The 21,460-nt window shown below is 46.0% G+C and overlaps 1 protein-coding gene across 2 annotated transcripts in view; it reads left to right on the top strand.

Moving 5' to 3' along the window:
- TTI1 (TELO2 interacting protein 1) overlaps nt 1-20,611 on the top strand; it is a 48,524-nt gene extending 27,913 nt beyond the window's left edge. The window contains exons 4-8 of one of the 2 annotated variants that reach the window (XM_012754989.2): nt 1,220-1,368; nt 4,695-4,835; nt 6,842-7,046; nt 7,317-7,404; nt 19,874-20,611. In XM_012754989.2, the coding sequence (XP_012610443.2) occupies nt 1,220-1,368; nt 4,695-4,835; nt 6,842-7,046; nt 7,317-7,404; nt 19,874-20,057 (767 nt within the window). In that variant the 3' untranslated portion in view covers nt 20,058-20,611. The remainder of the gene's footprint in view (nt 1-1,219; nt 1,369-4,694; nt 4,836-6,841; nt 7,047-7,316; nt 7,405-19,873) is intronic. The other variant, XM_012754991.2, reaches the window with a different exon arrangement.
- The last annotated feature ends 849 nt before the right edge of the window (nt 20,612-21,460 follow it).

The following is a 21,460-nucleotide window of genomic DNA, read 5'->3' as shown; positions in this document are numbered from 1 at the left end:
GCTATATCCCTTTTTTCCATATGAGAAGTTGCTAGTATGTTGTGGAGGCCTGGGTTAAACCAACCTCCTCTAACCAAACCTCATGCCCCGTGTATTGCACCAAGCTACCCTAGTATTATCTCTCCTGCAAAGATCAGTAAGGCTTGTTTCTGGCCATCAGAAGTTCATGCAGGCGGGTGGGGAAGACAGACGTGCACCCTCCCCCCATAGTCAGAGGATAAAGCAAGAGGGAAGGGCAGAACAAAGACCAGCCATAGAACTCCCCAGTCTCGAGGCTCCAACTGAGAACTCTGCTGTCTTGTGTTTTTATTTTAAATATTTGTCAGTGTAAATTTAGAAAAGACCAAAGGCATAGGGAAAAAATTTAAATTATCTATTATCTTATTACCTCATCACTGTTAATATTTTGTTGTACTTCTTCCCATGCAAAAATGTATACAATAGTGCTCATGCTGCATATGCAATTTTGTATCATGCTTTTTCTCTTTTTAACACAATATTATTTAATAAATATTTCCCCTTGTCATTAAAACCTTTGTTAAACACAAATTTTAAGGACTTCAAAACATGCCATCGTATGGATGTTTTAATATTTATATAACCATTCCCCCTTGAGTGGAGGCTGTCTTAGTCCATTTGTGCTGATGTAACAAGACACCTGAGACTGGGTAATTTTTAGAGAACAGAAATTTATTTTGTCATAGTTCTGGAGGCTGGAAAGTCCAAGATCAAGGTGCTGCTAGGTTCGATTGTCTTATGAGGGCTGCTCTCTGCTTCCTGCTGTATCCTCCTGAGGGGAGGAACGTTGTGTCCTCACGTGGCAGAAGGTAGAAGGGCAAGTCAGCTGAACGCTGTGTGAAGCCTCTTTTATAAGAGCATTAATCCCATTCATAAGGGAGAAGCCCTCATGACCCAATCACCTCTTAAAGGCCCCACCTATTAATACTATGACATTGGCCATTAAGTCTCAACACTTGAATTGGGGGGTGGGGGACACATTCAAACCACAGCAAGGGTTTTTCCCAGTTTTTAGCTATTACTAATGCTGTTGTGAACATCTTGACTTGTACAGCTTGACCCAAATTTCAGATGGTTTCCTTAGGATACATTTCTGGACAGTTTCATCTTATAAGTCCTATTCTTGAGTCCAAAGCTGGGGGTCAGGCTGGGTTGGGGCATCTCTCATAAGACACTGTCCCCAGTTACGCTCTTTTTCCAGAGGAACAGTCAGTCCCTCCTGAAGTGGACGAGAATGATATCCGTCCAGATGTGGAGCCACCACTGCCAGTGCAGATTCAAATAGCCACAGACGTGATGGAGCGCTGCATCCACTTGTTATCAGATAAAAACCTGCAAATCCGCTTGAAGGTCAGTGCGCAGCCCCTTCTCTGCATTCCCAGAGCATCAGGACTGAGGTGTGGCCTGGTTGGCAGTGGCCACACAAATGAGCAAGAACATTCCCTTATCTCATGGCCCATGTGTAGTGGCCAAGAGAAGGCATCAAGAGGAATTTATCTCTGGGATGACAATTTTACATCTTTCTGTGTCAGTTCAGATACCAACAGGGAGCTGAGTCCCCTGCATTAAAAACCACAAAGTTTGGGGATTCATTCAATCTCCAGGGGAAAGGATATCATTTTCTGAGCCGACTCAGTGTGGGATGTAGGTTTTAATACTTTAAAGTGGTCATTCTTCCAAAGCTAACACTAGCCCTTATCTCTGTTTCTCTTTCCATTTTCATCCTAGGAAAAACTCCAGCACTTCATAATATTACATCCTGATTTGCTGGCAGTTTCCCAAGCATCACTCCATCGGCAAGGGCTTAAAATATACAGTAGTGACTGTAGTAACAGGACAGTGGGATGGGGTGGTAGTGGAGGCCAGGGCTTTCAGAATCACCCAGAAGATCTTACACCCAAAGGAAAACAATACTCCTCTCTATTCCCAAGCATGAATGAGAAATGAAGCTGCTTTAGTGACTCTCTGTTAATGATGAGAGCATGTTGCCTAGCTCAGGAGTGATGGCCTAAGAAACCCTCATCTATAGATTATTCAAATCTCAGGGTCTGTGTTTTGTTTAGTCTTCCAAGGACACTGCTTAGCATTTATCCATTGTTCCATTTAGCAAGCACTTTTGGGTGCTGGTTATATTCAAGGCTTTAATGTAGGTGCTTGGTTGATACATTCAGCAAACTCCAGTATATCCTTCAAAACCCTCCCTTTTATGGAGGTTTTGTAGCAGCTATATTCACACCATAATTATTAAGAGCATCAGTGTTGGAGTCAGAGCTATATACCTGAGTTCCGATCCTGATTCTCCCCCTTACTAGCTGTGTGACCTTGAATAAATTAATGCACTTCTTTGAGCCTCAACATCTTCATCTGCAAAATGGAGATAATGGTACCTAACTCATAGAGTTGTGGGTTATAAAACAGCATGAAGTATGACATATACAGTCTTTCATTCATTCACTAAATGCTAATTAAAGACTACTATAGGCCAAGCAGAAGGTGTATAGAAGGGAATGATGCAGACATGATCCCTGTCTTTATGGAATTCCTGTCTGTTGTAGGAAGAGGCAACTCACAAACTCACACACACAGTTGAGGAAATGCTATCAAGGTAATAAGCAGGTTCTATATGATAGAGCATAGGAATTCACCCACGTAGCAGATGTGTATTGAGAACCTACTCTGTACCGAACCCTGTTGAGTAAGACAGAGCTTACATTCTGATTTAGACTAGGTCCTTGGGGAAAGCCTCTCTCAGGTGCTAACATTTCTAAAGGTTGAGAAGAAGCTACCAAATAAAGGGGCAAAAACAGGGAGAAGAACATTCCAGACAGAGGGGGAAAATGTGCGTCTTTGAATCAGTGGCATATAATGTAACTTATCCAGTTAGTGACAGAGTTCAAATTCAAAGCCAGTCAGTAATCTCACTTCCACTATATTACCCTGCTCTCCGCTGTACTACTGAGCTTTTCCTTGTTCCCCTGCCTAACTAGTCACCTCTCAATGGCAGGGTCTCTTCTGTTCCAGTCTCAGTGTGGACCAGCGTGGAGTGGGCACCCAGTAAGGGTTTGCTGCTTAATGTTGGCAGGTTCACTCTGTCTCTCTGACCCAAACCTGCACTGCACCTGCTCTGCAAAGGCTGGCCCGTCTGCAGGAAGGAAGCCTGCGTTGGCTGCCATACTGACCACTGCTGTGACACTGATGCAGGCTGTCTGTTTTCAGTGGGCTTTGGGATATAAGAGATCAGGAAACATTCTTAAGGAAGGTAAAAAATCAGTTTACACATGGGCTAGCCCAAATCTTTCTTGTGAGATTAGCCTGTACCCCAGCTGCCTGCTTGGCCTCTACGTGGAGCAGTTAACAGGACTTGATCTCACCAGCCTCTCGACGTGCTCCTCCTCCATGGCTCCCATGTCACTCAGTGGCACTGGCGTCTCTCTTCAGTTGCTGTGCCTGAACCCAAGCAGCTCTCTCTGATACCTCTCTTCCCTTTCCCAATGTCCAGTCCTTCAGCAGTTTCAGCCATGTAATCTCCAAAGGGTCTCCAATCCTTTCGCTTCTCTGCCTCTGCCTCCATCACGTGGCCACGCCACTCTGCTTCTCTCATATGCTGTGGCCTCCTAAAGGGCCTCCTCACTTCTCTCTCCCCCTTCATGTCCCTTCTCCACTCAGCAGCCAGAATGACCTTTTTAAAACATGAATTGTGTCACATCACTTTCCTGCTCAAAACACTTTGATGGCTCTCCACTGCACTTGGCACAAAGTTAAAAATTCCTCATGTGACTCCTTTGTGGTCCAGCCCCATTTTACCCCTTCTGTGTGTTCCACACAGCCCTTCCTTTGTTTGCTGAGCACAGCAAGCTCTGTCTCACCTCAGGGTCTTCTTGTTACGGTTTGCGGTCATAGAAGCACTCATTCGCTCTTCACAGGACTAGCTCGTACTCATACATTATGTCTCTTTTTAGAAGCTGCTTCCTCAGAGAAGCCTACCTGACAGTCTGTGTGGTTTAGATCCTTCCCTTAGTTTCTTTGCATTTCACCCTTTACTTCCCTCCTTGTTGGCAATCATCTCTTTTATTTGGTTGTTATCTAATTAAGGTCTTTCCCCAGTTGACCATAAACCCCGAGAAGGCAAAGAAATGTGTGTGTTTTGTCCCTGTGTGTTCCCCCACCCCAGTACCTAGCAAGTGCTTGGCAGGTAGTCAGCACTCAGTAAATAATTGTCCAATTAATGCATTTCCAAATATATTCTATTCTTTTTTTTTTTTTTTTTTAAGACAGAGTCTCGCTTTGTTGCCCAGGCTAGAGTGAGTGCCGTGGCGTCAGCCTAGCTCACAGCAACCTCAAACTCCTGGGCTCAAGCGATCCTCCTGCCTCAGCCTCTGGAGTAGCTGGGACTACAGGCATGCGCCACCATGCCCAGCTAATTTTTTTTCTAGATATATTATTTGGCCAATTAATTTCTTTCTATTTATAGTAGAGACAGGGTCTCGCTCTTGCTCAGGCTGGTTTCGAACTCCTGACCTCGAGCAATCCGCCCGCCTGGGCCTTCCAGAGAGCTAGGATTACAGGCGTGAGCCACCACACATGGCCCAAATTATATTCTTTTTAAATGGTGACTTGATCCCAGGAATCTGGTTTCCAGCCCTTACCATCTGCTGAAATCACATCTTTACTTTCAGATCTTGGATGTGCTGGATTTGTGCGTGGTGGTTCTGCAGTCCCACAAGAACCAGCTCCTTCCCTTGGCGCATCGGGCCTGGCCCTCACTGGTGCACCGACTCACACAAGACGCCCCCCTGGCAGTGCTCAGGGCCTTCAAGGTACTGCACTGATGCCCTCCACTGTCTGTCATGAGGATGGAGGTAGGAGACCCAGCTCTGAGCTCTCATCAGGGTCTTTTGGATTAGTTCTCTGTTTATCTGATTGTAGTGTCATATACCTTGAAGAAAGTATAGAAAATAACAAAAGCACAAAGAAGAAAATAAAAGTCAGTTTCATTTTGAATTTGAAGCAGAGTGAACTAGTAGATGAATAAGGCCACCAGTATTTATTAAGCACCTCCTGAGTGCCAGGCAGTGAGCTCAGCACTCCTCTGCGCACAAGCTCATCTCACAACCAGCTTTCTGTGGAGGAGGGTATATTATGTCCATTTTTGGCAGAGGAGAAAACGAGCTCAGAGAAGTTGAAAGAAGTTTCTCAAGATCACACAGCTAATAAGTGATAGAACCCAAATCAGTGAGTTCATGCCCGTGTTCTTTGCACTGCACCGAGGTGAAGGAGCCTCGGTTATGGCAGTGGGCATCCTCTGCCTAGCCAGGCGACTCTGGGCAAAGCCCATGACCACCCATTTTCAGGTTGGTCTTAGGAACACCTATCCCACCTTTCTCATGGTGTTGTCAAGGATAAAATGGGACTATTTGGTGAAATGCTTTGAAAAGCTAAAAGCCCTATATATATGTAAGGTATTATTCTCCCTGACTTAGTTTGGCTTATATTAGCATACATATTTCAGCTTATTTATTTATATCCTTCCTTGTTCTAAAAAGGACTTAAGGCAGCCTACAGAGATACGTTTACCATGGCAAGCTAACATAAATTAGAAGAAGGTAAACAAGACGGAGCAAAGAAAAAAGATGTATAGGGACATAAAACGAAGCTGGGAATGCATCTAATGTACGTGGCAAAAGTAGTTTGGTTTTCTGTAAGATCCTTCAGCATATACTGGACCAAATTAAAATATATAAGATTGTTAATATTTTTTTCCAAAGCAAAATGCACGAAATGTGTGTGTGTGTGTGTGTGTGTGTGTGTGTGTGTGTGTGTGTGTGTGTGTGTGTGTGTATGGGAAAAAAGAGAGGGAGGTTAGGGGAGAGGTAGGGAGATATTGCCAAATCTTATTCAGATGTGCTGTTTTTCTTTATGAAAATTAATACATTATCTGAGATGAAAGCAAGTGTAGAAAAATGAAAAATATAAAGACGTGTGCACTGTAACTGAGGCTGCTTTTCTCACGTGCAGACATGTTGATGACACCTGAGGTCTGTAGAACCTGTACAGCCCAGCTGAGGGACCTGAAATGAGCGCCTTATTCTCTGCAAATTTGGCAAACACTCTGTGTGCTGGTTATGCCTTGCTTACCAATTTTTAAAGAAATTCCTATTATCCTATGAACTCAGTCTTGTGTAGCCAGGCAAAACGTTTCAATATGTTCTGCTAGAGAAAGTCTAAAACAAGACATGCAAAGAAACTGTCTGTTGTGAAAGATAGAATGAGGGTGATGTACATAAGAGATAGTGCAGTTGAACAGAAGGAACACCAAGTCAGCTCCAGTGACAGGATTCCTGCCTTGGTTCAGCCGAGGGACCTCAGCCCAGTCACTGCCCTCCTGATGCCTGTATGTAGCAGCAGCTGGGCTTTAGTGTTTGCTCAGCTAGCTAGAGTTAAAAGCACAAGTATTTTCTTAAGGGATGTTAGGAAGATTCAAGAGATGATCTATGTGAACTGCCTTAAGCTCTTCTCTTTTTTTTAAGCCAAAAAAAAAAAGAAAAAAATCAAGGTATTAATCATATTCATCCAACCCAAGATTCCTTTGAATTACTCTCCGTGTAATCTGTATTTATGGATAGAAGCAGCCATGCCTTGGGAGCAAAGACCTCCAAATTCATAACTGTCAGAATCACAAACCATGGGCAAGGAATTAACAGCAGTAATTCTATTTTTTTTTTCCAAGTAGAGACCTAGATGAAATTCAATTATCAAGCATTCTTTAGCTCTCTTGCTGCCTTGGCAAATGTTTACTCACCAGGCTGGGGGGATGTTTTTGCAGGTTTTGCGTACCCTGGGAGGCAAGTGTGGCGACTTTCTACGGAGCCGGTTCTGCAAAGATGTCCTGCCTAAGCTGGCTGGCTCCTTAGTCACCCAGGCTCCCATCAGTGCCAGGGCTGGACCAGTTTACTCACACACGCTGGCCTTCAAGTTGCAGCTGGCTGTCTTACAGGGCCTGGGCCCCCTCTGTGAGACACTGGACCTAGGTGGGTACCGGATAGGCTCACCTGAACACGTGCACTCTGCATCTGCCTTACGTCTGCCGTTGCACTCTGTTCAGTTGGGCCCCATCTTCTCTCTTCGAGTGCACCTCCTTTACTCTTACTTTGGCCTCGTGTGTTCTTTGGTGGGATGGAGTAGAGAGCCCAGGGCATCTTGCCTATCTGTTCCAGTTTCCCCAGACAGCAGTTGGTCACTGCTTGTCCCAAATGAAGTCTGAGGGCTGATGCTTGTTTTGTTTTTCTTCGTCTCTGCAGGTGAGGGTGACCTGAATAAAGTGGCTGATGCCTGCTTGATTTACCTCAGCGCCAAACAGCCCGTGAAATTACAAGAGGCTGCCAGGAGGTACGTCTGCTTGATCACCCACATCTCTTTACGTTTGTTCTAAATTACAGATGATTTGCTAATGGCGATAAGAGTTGAGGCATCTCTGCTCTCTTTTCTCCTTCTCTCCCTCCTTGCCAGGTTAAGATGATTTCTTTAGCTGTGCCAACTGTAGAGATGGTATTTTTACTAGACACATTTCTCTTTGCCAGTAACCTTTTCCTCTGCTGCAATGTCAGCAACAATCCCAGAGGGTCAAAACGCAGAAAGACAATGTGCTTGAGGGGACACAGCACCCTCGTGGTCAGAGGAGGGTCCACTTCTGGGCCTGGCAACCAGGCGCCAGCCCCTTTCCATACCTCAGCGTCTTCAGCAGCAGAGCAGAAGCGCTGGGCTCCTCATCTGGCATACCTACACTCCATACCCACACAAGATAGGCATCCGTGCCGCAAACCCTTGCACACTGCGTGCGAAATTGCATGTGCATACAGACAGGTGCATGTATCCCTTTTTCTAGACATAGAGTCCACACCATTCATACATTTCTAATAGGCGTCTGTGATCCAAAGAACATTAAGAACCGCCAGATTAATGGCCTAAATGTTCTTTTCTGATTGTGAAATTATGTGATTCTCATTTCCAGGAGTTTTGACCATGCTTATTAGAGAATAGTCATACCACCTCTAGCAGAAGGAGCTACTTCTGGTTCCTTAAATACTAAGAGATTTTAACTCGTGAGCTGAAACTCTAAGCACAGCAGCATTCCCCAGACTTGAGACCCAGAGTGCACTTTGGCCCTCTTTCCCCAGCTTTCCTTCCAGCTGGGAGCATCCTGCATCCTGGAACTGCCATCCTGGGATGCCTGCTGCTGGGACAAAAGCTGGGCCGTGCAGCCTGGTGCCGTGTGCTGCTGTGGGCCCTGGAGCTCCCGCACCCTGCCCGGCCCCGTGTCCCGGAGCAGGGTCCCGCCTCCTTCCCAGGCTTCTGCAGACGCGTCCCTAATCATCCTGAGTGGGTAGGAGGTAGGAGTCAGCTCAGTCCCCGAGGGGCTGAAAGGCCGCTCTGACTGTGGAATGAGGAGAGCCAGCTTGTTCCCTGATAAACCTGGCACTCCCTGGGAGTGATGGGAATATCCTTTTGAATTGATTTATTGTCCTTTGAAATTTTTCCTCTTGATTTCCCCAGTTTCCTTTTTCTTCCTGTCCCTTTCCTGTCACATCTCTTAGTCCCAGAATCAGTCATGGTTTCTTGAGCATAGGGGCGCATCCCAACGAGCTTCTTGTCTCCAGTCATTCCTATTCCTTACAGAGCCAACTTAGAGTGAAAACAGCCCTTCCTGGGCGGGGCCCCTGAAGCTGATTGTGCTGTGATTTAAAGTACAACTCAACAATGTAATGAATTTATCTTGAAGTAAATTCTTTTAGATGCCTGTTAAGACCAAGAGTTACAGAGAGCTGATTTTCGCATTCCCTGTTCCATTCCACTTTTCCTATACCTACCCCTTCCCATCCTTCAAGTTTAGAACCATCAAACAAGCTAATATTCTCAATTCATTATCTTTTCATTTCTAATTCTCTTTTTTGCTGCTGAATGCAATTAAACCCGGAATTAGACCTTGCTGAATCTTGAGTTGGTATTCAGGGTGCCTCAGAAGGAGGAAAATACAGCCAGACCACTTAACTGCAGCTCCCTTTGTTTGCTCCAGCGCATTCCAGCACATTCTGTTCAGGGTTGAGTCAGATGACCTCCCTTCTGACGGGCTGGGCGGGGGAGGAAGTGCAAGGCTGACTGCTTCATACACACATCACCTGCAAACTTATTTTGAAGTCAGGAAAAAAATCAGTTGTTGTCCTTGATCAAGAGCTGATTTGGCAACTGATTCAGAAATTAATAAGCTCTGTAAATGGAAAAGAAGCCTGAGACAATAGGAAACCTGGTCTCTCCGTGAGCCTCATTACTGTGGGAAGATAGGGAGGTTGTTGAGCTGATTAATATTGAAGCCATGCTTACTAGTACCTGAGGATTGAGGTCCCCTGAATGAGATGGAGTCCCCTTCTCAGCACACAGCCCCACCATCCATCCAGTTGTTTGTCCTTAATTCTTCTCTTTCACACCCCACATCCATTACCAAAAATAAAGCCTGCCTGCCTCACTTGGAAAATCACTCTCAAAACTGTCTGCTTCTCTTTATCTCCAAGCCACCAGTCTAGGCCAGGCCACCATCACCTCTCACCCGAATAACCACAGATGCCTCCTCACCAGTCCCCTGCTTCCACTCCTGCCCCTCTAGCCTCTAGGTATTCTCCACACAGCAGTCAGAGCTGCACACACACACACACACACACACACACACACACACACACACACACACACACACACACGAGAAGAGAAAGCTGTGTGTTCTTTGCAAAGGCCCCAGGGCAAGTCCTGTAGCCAGGGGCTTAAAAAAAGTCTCAGTTTAGTATTCAGAAGAGCTGGTAAAAGAGCCATCCAGAGATGACCAGATGTAGTGCATTTCTGACCCTGGGATGAAGACCAGCTTGCTTTGGAAGTGGGTCTTCTGTCCACCAGGGGGCTGATGAGGGCAGAGGGCTGCTCCAAGGCCCCCCACATTCTGGAAGAAAGTGGGTGTGCACTGGCCCACGGAGCAGGCGTGTCTGTGGGCTCCTCTGGCAGTGAATTAGGATCTATCGGGGCAGCCTTCAATGTGTTGGGATGGAGGCAAACTTGGTGGCTCCATAAAAGTTCCTCTTTATGTGCATTATGATTGGATTTTTCCTTCCTCCTGTTTGCTTCTCCTGGCTCCAAAGAATGACCAAGCCTGTGTTTGCTTTTTTAATTTGTCATATTAAATATAGCCTTTGTGGCAGGCTTTTACATCCAGGCTGTAAACTCTAGAAATGGAAATTGATCAGAGGGTGGTTGATATAACCAAGGTTGTAAATGCTAAGAACGAAGATGCCATTCCAGTTTAATGCTTTTATCTAGCGAATGTGCCTCGTATGGAGGGGGCATAAATCTTGTGACTTGGGGGAGGGGGGGCAGGGTCTTACTTTGCTGTATGTTACCACCAGGTGTCACTGTTAACTGGCGCTGCAAACACACACACACCCCAAAACCAGCTCCCCAAAGTCCATCTAGTTAAATAACTTTAATGGCTAACAAATGAGTAAATCACATTTGGGATGTGGGAGGAGGGGTCAGCATACCAGGAGCTGGTATGCTGTAAGATAGTGTCCCTGAGGGTAAATAACAGGTCAGATCAGCCACTCCCTGTCTCTGTAGAGGCAAACTTAACTGATTGTAATTCTGAGCCTCCAGGATGTCTTGGCATGCAGTGAGCCTCCACAGTTCTGTGCCTTTCTGGTCATGGAGCTTTCTTCCTCGTACTTGAAAGGAATTTGAGATGAGAGCATACACCCCAAATTTCTGTTTCTCCTTCAAATCAGTAGGTACAAGGACTCAGCCTGGTTTAACTCCATTAAAACCTCACTCCTTGAGCCAGTCTCTTAGCAGCCTCTGAGACTCCCTGTCTTTTGCAGTGAAGTCTTATATCATCTAATAAGCCTTCTGCTCTAGGCTAAAAGGAAACAAAAGTAGGCAATACCTGTTTTTAAAAAGATGAAGTCCATGCCCAACAAATCTCTTAAAAACAAAGCTTTTAGTTTGCTTGGTCTCCACCTGCATCCCTCCCCAACCTGTGAACCCCAGAGCCCAGGTTGCAGGGTGCCAGCAGGTAGTGACCAGCTGGTGTACCTTCTGGCCATGCAAGCACTGGATGCTGTTATTGCTGTAGTCCTTGACTGGGGCTTGGGGGCAGGGGGGTGCCCTTCCAGCTCTCTGCCTGGCCATTGTGTATAAGCACAAAAGGCAACAATCTTGGGTTGGACAAAGCTAGGTTCAGATCTTACTGGCTGTGTGACCTTCAGCAAATGACTTAGTTTCATTTCATTTCCTTCCTCTATATACTGAGGGTGATAATAACCCCATTCTCACAGGGTCTTTGTGTGCATTAATGTGTTCAGGGAATCCACTCGGTGTTCATTCATTCTCCAAATGGGTTGAGAAGCTGCTACTTGACAGGCACTGTTCTAGGCACTGAAATTAGAATAAGACAGGCGGCCTCTGCCTCTGTGCTTATGTTCCAAAGGTAAATCTCTATATGTATACATATATGTATCCTGTGTACACATATGTACACACATGTGTATCCTATGTAGGATACACTGTATATAAATTTACCAAATATATGACATATTATGTACATGTTACACTTATGTACACTTGGGCACAGTATTTCTTTTGCAAGCCTGCTTCATCTTTACTGAAATCCAAACAGGGTTTTTTACCTCAGAAGGATCTTTTTCATGTTAATTGTGCCACCTTCCTCCACCCCCTTTTGCAAGAGAAGTCAGGAGCAGGTTTGAAGGTTCATTTACTGACTGACTTCCCTGCTCTCTTTCTAGCAGTAGGATCCCAGCCCATCAAAGAACCAGGCGGTGCCTTCAAACCCTGCACAAGTGCAGACTGGCGCAGGCTCATTCATTTCATCCCCGTCAGAGCCCCATCTCCTCTCTTTACCCACACATGGGCCTATTGTATTCAAACGGATCAGAAGTGGTCCGTTAGTTCAGCTGAGTTGAAATTGGTAGCTCATCCCCTTAAATGGTATGGGCAGATTGTTTGAGCTGGGACTGCAAAGCCGTTTCCCCCTTGGATTGCACCCGGCATGGAAATGAGGGCACTTCTAATATTTTTCCTTTTGACACTTGATTAATAGTTGACAAATCCAGACCCAAGTAGTTAGCTTTCCTATTATCCATCTTACGACAGGCATTGCCGCTTTTCTTCTCAAGGCCCATTGTTCTAAAAATACACTCAGATCTGAAGCTGTTCACTGTGCATATATGGGCCTGATTTCTTGCTATCAAAGATAAGAGACATCTGCCATGCAGATTACAAGCAGCATGGGTTGCTGGCTTTCAGATCTGAAGGCGGAGACCTCTGTGCTACTTAAGTCCAACACTGCCAATTCTTTCCCTACTTCCTTGGCATTGTTGTATCACTGAAAACCTGCCAGCGTCGACCATTTTGCCACCCAGAGAGAAGGCAGCGTGGGGTGTGTACGCACAGGTGCATGCAGTGCTGGAGCGGGAGCAGGCAGCACTTGGTGGCAGATCCAGCCTGGTGGCTGCACTGCCTGCACAAAGCGGGTTCCAGTTGTCAGGAGCCGTGGCATACCGCAGGGTAGCTGTTTCATCACTTTGCAGTCATCTGTCTTAAACACCGCAGAGGCTGGAGTGAATGTGATCTCATACCAGTAAAGTAGCCAGGGAAATGGTCTCAATTGTCTTATTATGAGTGAATATTTGTTTGAAAGATTTGGGGGGGGGTCTCTTATTATGAGCCAACTACTATGGTTGGATTTGGAGATTTTCAGAGATGAATACCAAGTTAGAGTTGGCCTTGAGCAGATTGATTTACTTCTCGAAGTCTCTGTTTTCTCATCTGCAAGACTGAAATAAGCATATCTATTATTTTCCACCTAATACAATTTTTATAAGCATTCAGAAAAGTCACGTATATTAATTTTTTTAGCACAAAATACCACCACAGAGTAAAAGAGTCAATATGTAGCGGTTGTTAATCATTATTTTAACTTCCTCTTATTCCAGAAATGACTTGAAGCATCTTATAATAAGGGTATGCAAAAGGGAAAAAAGGAAGCAAGTGAAGAAATTTTTTTAAAGGGAAAAATAATAAAAGCAAAAACAAGATGAAGCCAGAGTTGAGGTTTACATATAAAATGCAGAGTTAGAGCTCTGCACCCTTGCTAGAGATGAGCCTTCAAAGTGGCTCTGCACTTTCTAACAGAGCAAAGAGGGAAATGCAATCTTTTGTGCAACTTCCAGGGAATACTGGAATAAGAGTTTTTAAAAAGAAGAGGAAAGAAAGCTTTTCAGAAAGAAGCATAGCTTTCCTTGTTACTGAACCTTAAGAAAATTTTTTCTGTGGGTCATCTTAGAACACTGGGTACTGTTGTGACTAATATCCTCAACGTCCTTGCAGTAAATACAGAAGTACATTTCTCAGAGCTGTTTCTTAAGGCATCCATGCTTAGAGCCAAAGCACAGGTTACAGGAAAATAGTTCAGGGCCGGCGGGGTGGGGTACAAAATAGGTAGGCTACTATGAAGATGTCTTTATCTCCAAGGATACGTACCTTCCAGGGAGGGGCAGGAAACACAGAATGTGGCCTGAGAGTGCAGCTAGCCAAAGCCAAGGCCCGAGTCAGCCACCACAGTCCTTGGCACAGAAGGCTACTTTGAAGTCTCTGCCCAGCAGCACTGTCATGGGATCTAGACTTGCAGGGGGCCTGGAGGCAGGAGAATTGGCCAGATGGAAGGGGCTGCTTTTAAATCCCACCTTGTGGGATTTAAACCCTTCTAGGTTCTGGCTTATTTCTGAATTGTCTGTAACAGATTGGGTGTCTCAGTGCCGTGTCCTTTTAAATATGCACAAAGCAATGGAGTCATTCCACTGCATTTATGATACTTTGTCTTGCGATACTTTGAGGGCACAATTAGCATCATGTGCTTCTTACTAGTGTTTGTGGTTTTAAATCCTGTCGTTGCATTTAAATATTTTTCATATGGATCTCTGTGTGAGTATGTGTGTCAGGGTTAGATCGATAGATGAATGGTTTTGAACAGGTAAATATAGTTAAGTCTAACGAGTATGTCTAGCTGCAAAGGTAATTGGTAGTATTTATTTGGAGAGTAAATGGTTGCTTGAAGTCATAATCCTCCATTTCCAACATTTAGAAACAAAAAACGACCTCCGTGCAGGGGAAGATAGCTAAATTGAATAGCAAGAAAGGACAGGCTTGAAATACTGGTTAACCAATGAACCGAGACCCATTAGAGTAAATTACTGAGTATGGAAACATAGCCCCACTGCTTGCCGGCTGGGGCGAGTCGACACTCTGAGCATCCATTTGTTTAAAAGGAAACACACAGCCTCATTTACAGCACCGGCATGCACAGAGTGATGGGAGAAGAGATGACCGGGGAAACGAAGAGTGCGGAGGCTGTTCTGCCAGAGAGGGAACAACGGAAACACTAAAAGAATTTTGTGGATATTCCTGCTTTCCAACAAGTAAATTTATTTTCCGATTGCATGCCCATATGTAGAGATAGCCTGCGTTGTGTTCCTCAAGAGACATCCCTGAATAACTTCTTTAGAAGCCCCAAATAAATAAACAAACAGATCACAAAGCCACAAATTCTTTACCACTGGCATTTACCCCGACAGCTCATGAGAGCATTTTAAAAATCCAGAAAGAGACAAGAAACAGCAGATCCCTCAAGCAAGTAATTGACAGAGAAAGAATAGCCTGTCACGCGGGAGAGCTGGAAGCCCTGCATTTCAGTTACAGTTTGTTTAGCTTTACTGGGCCTTGATTGGCTGGCAGTTTTCTAGAGCTCCCTTTGAGCAGATGTTGTCTAGACAGAGATGGTGAGGACATACCCTGTAATGTTTGCTTCTGCAGCAGAGGGGTTTTTTCTTGGTTTTGCCATGTTCGAGGGAGTGGCTATGATCCAGCGCCCTTGATTGAAAAGTCAGAGCTAGAAGGGATCTCAGCACTGATCTGATCCGCCGTGCTCTTCACAGAGAGGTGACCTGCCTTGCCCCTCCTCAGGACTCCTTCCGTGGTGCCACTCGGCACGTGACTTCTAGGGTGGCCCTCACCACCTTCCTCGCCAGACAGGGAGCCCTGAGGCCACAGCCTTTGTCCATCCATCCTCGTGCCCTACGCAGCTCACACAGTGCCCGGACGGGGGCCAGGTGCTGGTAAATGTTTGATGAACCACGAAGAGATAAGACCCAAACCTCGCTGGCCAGACTCCAGTAGCGCAGGTCCTACTTCCCATTCCCAGCTCCTCGCCTTGGTGAGCACCCCAATATTGATCATAAAGGAATGAGCCGCTTCTGATGATTTGGCATCTGGAGTTTATTAGGTACTTACTGATACCCGTCAATCGTAGATAGGGCTGAAGTGCAGGGAAATGGCTGCCTGCATGGAGTGAAATTCAATAAAACCGCATTTTAAGTGAAAAATCAGTATAAACACCAGGCTTCTTTGCCATGGAAACAGAGGTTGCTTAGAAACTGCCTAACAGCGAGTTCTAAATTTTTTAAAGTCAAGTTATCATTTAAGCTACATGGCCCTACAGGTTATTGAGAGATAATCACTCGCCTCAGGACCCTCGGAGGCGCGAGGCACAGCTGAGTGCCTCCCTATACTCTGGGGACCAGATAATCTCTTGATAACTGTGCTCCCTGGAGCCACTGATTTGGGCCTGGGGGAAGGAGAAAGAAATTTTTGTTCAGGAGTTAAATGGTGTACATACATATTTTTTAAAGTGTTTCTCTTTGGGCTTGAAAAAAGATGGAACTGGCCATTTGGCATGTTCAACAGCCATCTCTGCCGTGTCTCAAGATGTATTGGGAACATTTTCCAGGCAGTTACCCCAGTTACTTCAAAGCAGAGGTCCTGTCTTTGTCTTCTGGCTTTGGATTATGCAAAGAAGGCTTTCAACAGATCTAAGCTTCCAGCTCTTCACTCTCTGGGGGTCCCTCTTCCCCGCTCAGGCTGGGCAGGAACTGGCCCCAGGACAAAGTAGTAGCAGAGTTTGGAACAAAGCCTGGCTGCTGAACATTCAGACCAGACCTCGTGGGCCCCAGGCTCAGCTCCTGGGGGCTTAAAACCAACAAGGGTCCAGGTTCAGAATTTGTCAGTGTTTAGAGTTCAGTGGGCCTCATGCCTCTCACCGAGCAAGAGCACACTCCGCCTGCCAGCCATCTGGTTGCATGGCATGGTATTTGGTCCCTACTTCAGGCATGTGGAGGGCAACGTATATTGCATTCGTTTCCTCCTGAAAATAATGGCTGAAATCAGAACCCCATTGGCTGAGAATTTGAACCCCCACCAAGTCAGTGTGGAGGAAATTATGAGGGAGATAAAAGACAAATGTTTTGCCCTTTTTGGAGTGTCTGAGAATTATCCATGGCATGGCGGTGCTGCTAGGATTGGTAGTGATAATTATGCCTTAAACACACACTCACATTCTGTCTCTGGAAGGAACAGTGTTTTCATTATACACTTCAAAGTGTTTTCCTGCACCTCATCTCCTCAGAACAAACCTGTGAGGAGGATGGCCTGGGTGTGATCATCTTCCTTTGGAGAAAGCAGAAACAGGTTCACAAGGCAAAGTAATTTGGTCTAAGCCACAGAGGTAGGAGAAGGAACTTGCATTGCTGCCTGCCATTCTGGGTCATCTGCCCCTTTAAGAGCAAAGAAATGAAACCCAAAATAATCCTTCCAAGAGTTTGGCTCTTGCTTAATAAAAGAAGGTGAACTTTGCACACATTTTTCCTTTGCTTCCCTGTTAGCATTTTATTTGGAGATCTTGCAGGGCAAATAGGGTGACTCCTTTCCTTTTCCTTTCTTGCCAACCAATACAACTTCTGCATTTAGCATGTTAAGAAGGGCTCAGAAAATGAACATTGCAGTGTTTCATGTTGTATAAGTCAAAGCATAGCTCTGACTGTGCTGGGCCATGGCACCACTTTGCTGGGTGTTGCCCAGATAAAAATATTCCTTGAAGCTGGGAGACCGCCATGCTGTAGCTCAAAATTGTTCCAGCTCTTGAAAGAGAAAAATAATCAAATGAAAGCATTTGCATTCTAACAGTCTTTGGCACCAGGGAAAACTGTCAACTGTGTCACGTGTAAATAGAAATCTGCTTCCCATTTTTGGTGTGTTTTTTTCATAATTTCCCTTGCCACTCTAATTATCAAAGATATTTTTGTTTTTAAACAAAAATTGTCTCCCACGCAGGCCCCATCTCCTTTCTGCGGTGAAGTGGAAACAACGAATTAGAATATTCTAATCACTTCTCCAGCAACCACCGTGTAGGTTATAAACACAAGATTATCCTAAGCAAAGAAAACTTAAATTGTTTGAGCACAGAACAGGCCAGGGACAATTTCTAAGTGTCCCCTGCCTTCCCTCCCCAGCGCCAGCCTGCTTCCCTCGCCTCCTTAGCACACGTCCGTTAAACCTAAGGAAGATAGCAACGCTGGCTTTACTGAGTTAGACCCGATTTCCCTGAGGGTATAGGTTTTTCAGATGAATGAAATTAAAAACCAAAATGTAGTTCAATTTAGCAAGCATTTAAGTTCCTATTTAATGTGCAACAGTATATGAGAGGCTCCTAAGAATAATAGTGATGAATAAAATGTGATTCATCAAATAGACACTATATACTATTGGTTGGTAAGTAGGGATCAGATATGTGCTAGCCTCTGTGTAAGGCTTGTTTTGTGTTTTAAACCGTGGCAAGGGGCCAGGCACCGTGGCTCATGCTTGTAATCCCAACACTTTGGGAGGTCCAGGCAGGAGGATTGCTTGAAACCACCCTGGACAGTGTGGCAAGACCCCATCTCTACAAATTTTTCTTTTTAAAATTAGCTGAGCAGCCGGGCGTGGTGGCTCACGCCTGTAATCCTAGCACTTTGGGAGGCTGAGGCCGGCGGATTGCTCAAGGTCAGGAGTTCGAAACCAGCCTGAGCGAGACCCCGTCTCTACCAAAAATAGAAATAAATTAATTGACCAACTAAAAATATATATACAAAAAATTAGCCGGGCATGGTGGCGCATGCCTGTAGTCCCAGCTACTCGGGAGGCTGAGGCAGGAGGATCGCTGAGCCCCGGAGATTGAGGTTGCTGTGAGCCAGGCTGACGGCACTCACTCTAGCCTGGGCAACAAAGTGAGACTCTGTTTCAAAAAAAAAAAAAATTAGCTGAGCAGAGTGGCACACACCTATAGTCCCAGCTACGTGGGAGGCTGAGGCAGGAGGATCAGTTAAGCCCAGGAGTCTGAGGGTGCAGTGAGTTGTGGTTGTGCCACTGCACTCCAACCTGGGTGATAGTGCAAGACCTTGTCTCTTAAAAGAAAAATTTAAAAACCTCAAAATTCTGAGTGAAGTATCACCTCCATTTTTAGAAATGGGGAAACTGAGACAGGGACAAGTTGAGTAATTTCCTGAAGCCACATAGCTAGTGATGCCTTTGGTAATTTGGAACTTGTTAATATTCCTTGTTCTTTCCTTGGTGGTGAGCAGTTGATCTTTCCTTCAAATCCTTTCATAGAATGTAAATATTCCAGAGAGGGGTGTCATCTTAAGTCATTAGTGTGTAACCTGGTAAGTTGCTCAGTCTCCATTAAAACGAGAACCTGTCCCCTCAACAAGCATGTGCTGGATGCTCACCACGTGCCGAGCCAGGGCCCAGGTGTGGCAGTGAACAGAACCTGTGCGGTCCCTGCCCCCAGGGAGCCTATATTGCGATGAAGGCAGATGATCAATAAACAAGTAGTTGATGACTGCTGGAAAAGGTGTCCTGAAAGAGAAATAAGGGGCGGCCGCCCTGGGCAAAGTTGCCTGGGGAGGCCTCTGAGTGGGCAGGCCGACTGGGAGGGTGCGGCCTGCTGGGGTTGGAAAGCCAGACTCTGCATGGCCGCTGGGTTGTGACGTTTACGCCTGGCCTGTCCAGTACAGTGGCCCTGGGCATGTGGTTGCTCATTCAGAAACGGTTTGAGCAGATCAGAGGGAAGGATTGTGACCCCAAAGTTCAGACCAAGATAAAAACCTGGGCCTTAGTGGGCGTGGTATCCAGTGACCCGGGCCCCTGAGCCCTGTCTGTGTCATGTGTAGACATCAATGTTATCTCTGCCAGAGGTCACAGGCAGGGCTCAGGCGGTCCCGCCCCGGCAGAGTGAAGGAGCCCTTTGCCAGCCTGCGGAGGGTGGCATATCCCCTCAGTTACGATCCCAGTGGGTAAACACACTCCTCACAGGGGAGCCGCGAGTGTGTGTCCACAATACCAAGAATCCATGGTTTTCTATGGCCAGAAAGCGTGTAAGTGCTGAGTTCAGCGAGCCAGGGGACCCATGATGAGGACCTGGAGACTCATGTCCAGGGTCCCCTAATAGGGCAGGGAGCCCTGTCCTGGTCCAGCCCCACCTGCTTTCCTCTGCTGCCCCCACCCCACCCCTACCCCGGCTGGGCCTGGGGGCCTGTAAGGAGAGATGGGCCCTGTCATTTTTCTTCCTTTTGAAAACTGCTTTACACCCAGAGCTCAACCTGTTTCTTTGCCAAGAGCTTGTTTGCTATCAATATTGTTCTGCAGAGACTGATTGCTGTTTTTCTCTGTGTCAATGGATATGCTGTTTACCTCTGTATCTGTTGGGCTTCGGTCCTGTCTTACGAACTAAAGTGGGTTTGTTCTGCTATTTGAAGTGATTTGATATTGTTATCAATTTCTTCTCCCATAGCCCAGTAAACAGCCTCCTGGGTGGAGCTGGAGCACTTCTCCCCTCCCTCCCCTCCTGGAACCTTCCACTCACTCCTTTGTCTCTCCACAGCGTCTTCCTCCACTTGATGAAGGTAGACCCGGACTCCACCTGGCTGCTCCTGAACGAGCTGCACTGCCCCGTGCAGTTCACGCCTCCGCACCCCAGCCTGCGCCCCGTGCGGCTGCGCAGCGCCCCCGAGCAGCAGAACCCCTACTTGGCCAACGTGCGCCTGCTGCTCAGGGAGCTGCAGTGACCCCGCTCTCCCCTTTACACAGGCCTCCCTGCCCCCGCCACCGGAGTTGGGCTGACCCAACCCCGGCCAAAGGCGGAGGCAGCAGCAGAGAAGGTGGATTAGACAGCTGATCGATTTATAAATTGATCTATCACACAACTGCTTAGAAATTGGACTGAAGGAAAGTAGCTGACTGTTATTTATATTTCATACCTTGTGTTTGCAGATGACTCTGGCGGCTCTAAAGGGTTTAACTCCTTAGCCCCCCATCCCTACGTCCCTCACTGCCTCCAGGCCACCACGGCACACACGCCCCTCCACACGTAAGATCTCACAGGGCGGAGTTCTGGACCACACGTTGAGTGTGTCCCCTGAGCCCTGAGGGCCACGTTCCAGTGTCACATCCAAGAACCTTCGGGTACAGCCCTGCCATCACACACACAGGCGCGCACGTCTGTCTCCCCTCCATCTGCACACGCCTCCCTCTCCTCAAATAATGAGATGGAACTAATTTGTTGTGCCTAACCTGTTCTTTGGGAGAAAATGAAATAAAGGCACTTCTTGGATGAAAAGTATGATCAAGAGCTCACTTTGAAGTTTGTTATTTAAATTGGGCGATTTTTTTTTAATGAGTTTATGTTCATGAATGGGTACTACAGAACCATGGTATGAAATCCAAGCAGCACAAAATAGGAAACGGTAAAAAATAAATCTCCTCCTCCCATTTCTCAGCCATCTGGTTTCCCTCCCCAAAGGCAACCATTCATAACAATTTTGTGGATACCTTTTAAGTAGGAGATTAATTTTTTTAACTTCTAACTATGGTGTAATGAAGCCCAGGTACCCACACCCAGCTACACTGGTTGGCAGCGCATGGCCAGGCTGTTCCTCGAGCTCCTGACCATCTACCTCCCTCCTCTGGATTATTTTGAAGCAAATCCTGGATATTGTAGCAAAACTTTTTTTTTAATGTATGAGCACAATACCATCATCATGCCCCCAAAATTTAGCAATAATCCTTTGATATTGTCAAATAGTCAGTGTCTAAATTTCCCCAGTGTGTTTGAGTCAGGATCTAAGTAAATTATGTACTTTGCTGGCATTGATATGTTCCTTAATAAATCTTAATTTATAGATTCCCTCTGCCAACCTTTCTTTTGTTTTCCTTACAAGCTTTTTGGTGAGGAAATAAGGTCATTTATCCTGCAGCATTTCCCACCTTCGAATTTATTGACTGCATCCCCGTGGGGGTCATTTCACCGGCTCCTCTCACCTGTATCTCCTCTAAATTGGGAGGCAGAGTAAGAGTTTTTTGGGGTTTTTTGGTTTTGTTTTTTAGCAATACCCCTCCCTAGGTGGTATCCTTTATTTCTGTCAGGAGGCATCTAGCGTCTGGTCTCTTACCGTGGTAGCGGCAGCTGTGG

Source organism: Microcebus murinus, chromosome 16 (genome assembly GCF_040939455.1).
Source record: "Microcebus murinus isolate Inina chromosome 16, M.murinus_Inina_mat1.0, whole genome shotgun sequence".
NCBI lineage: Eukaryota > Metazoa > Chordata > Mammalia > Primates > Cheirogaleidae > Microcebus > Microcebus murinus.
Note: the sequence above shows the minus strand (reverse complement) of the source record. Positions and strands in the feature narration are given on the sequence as shown.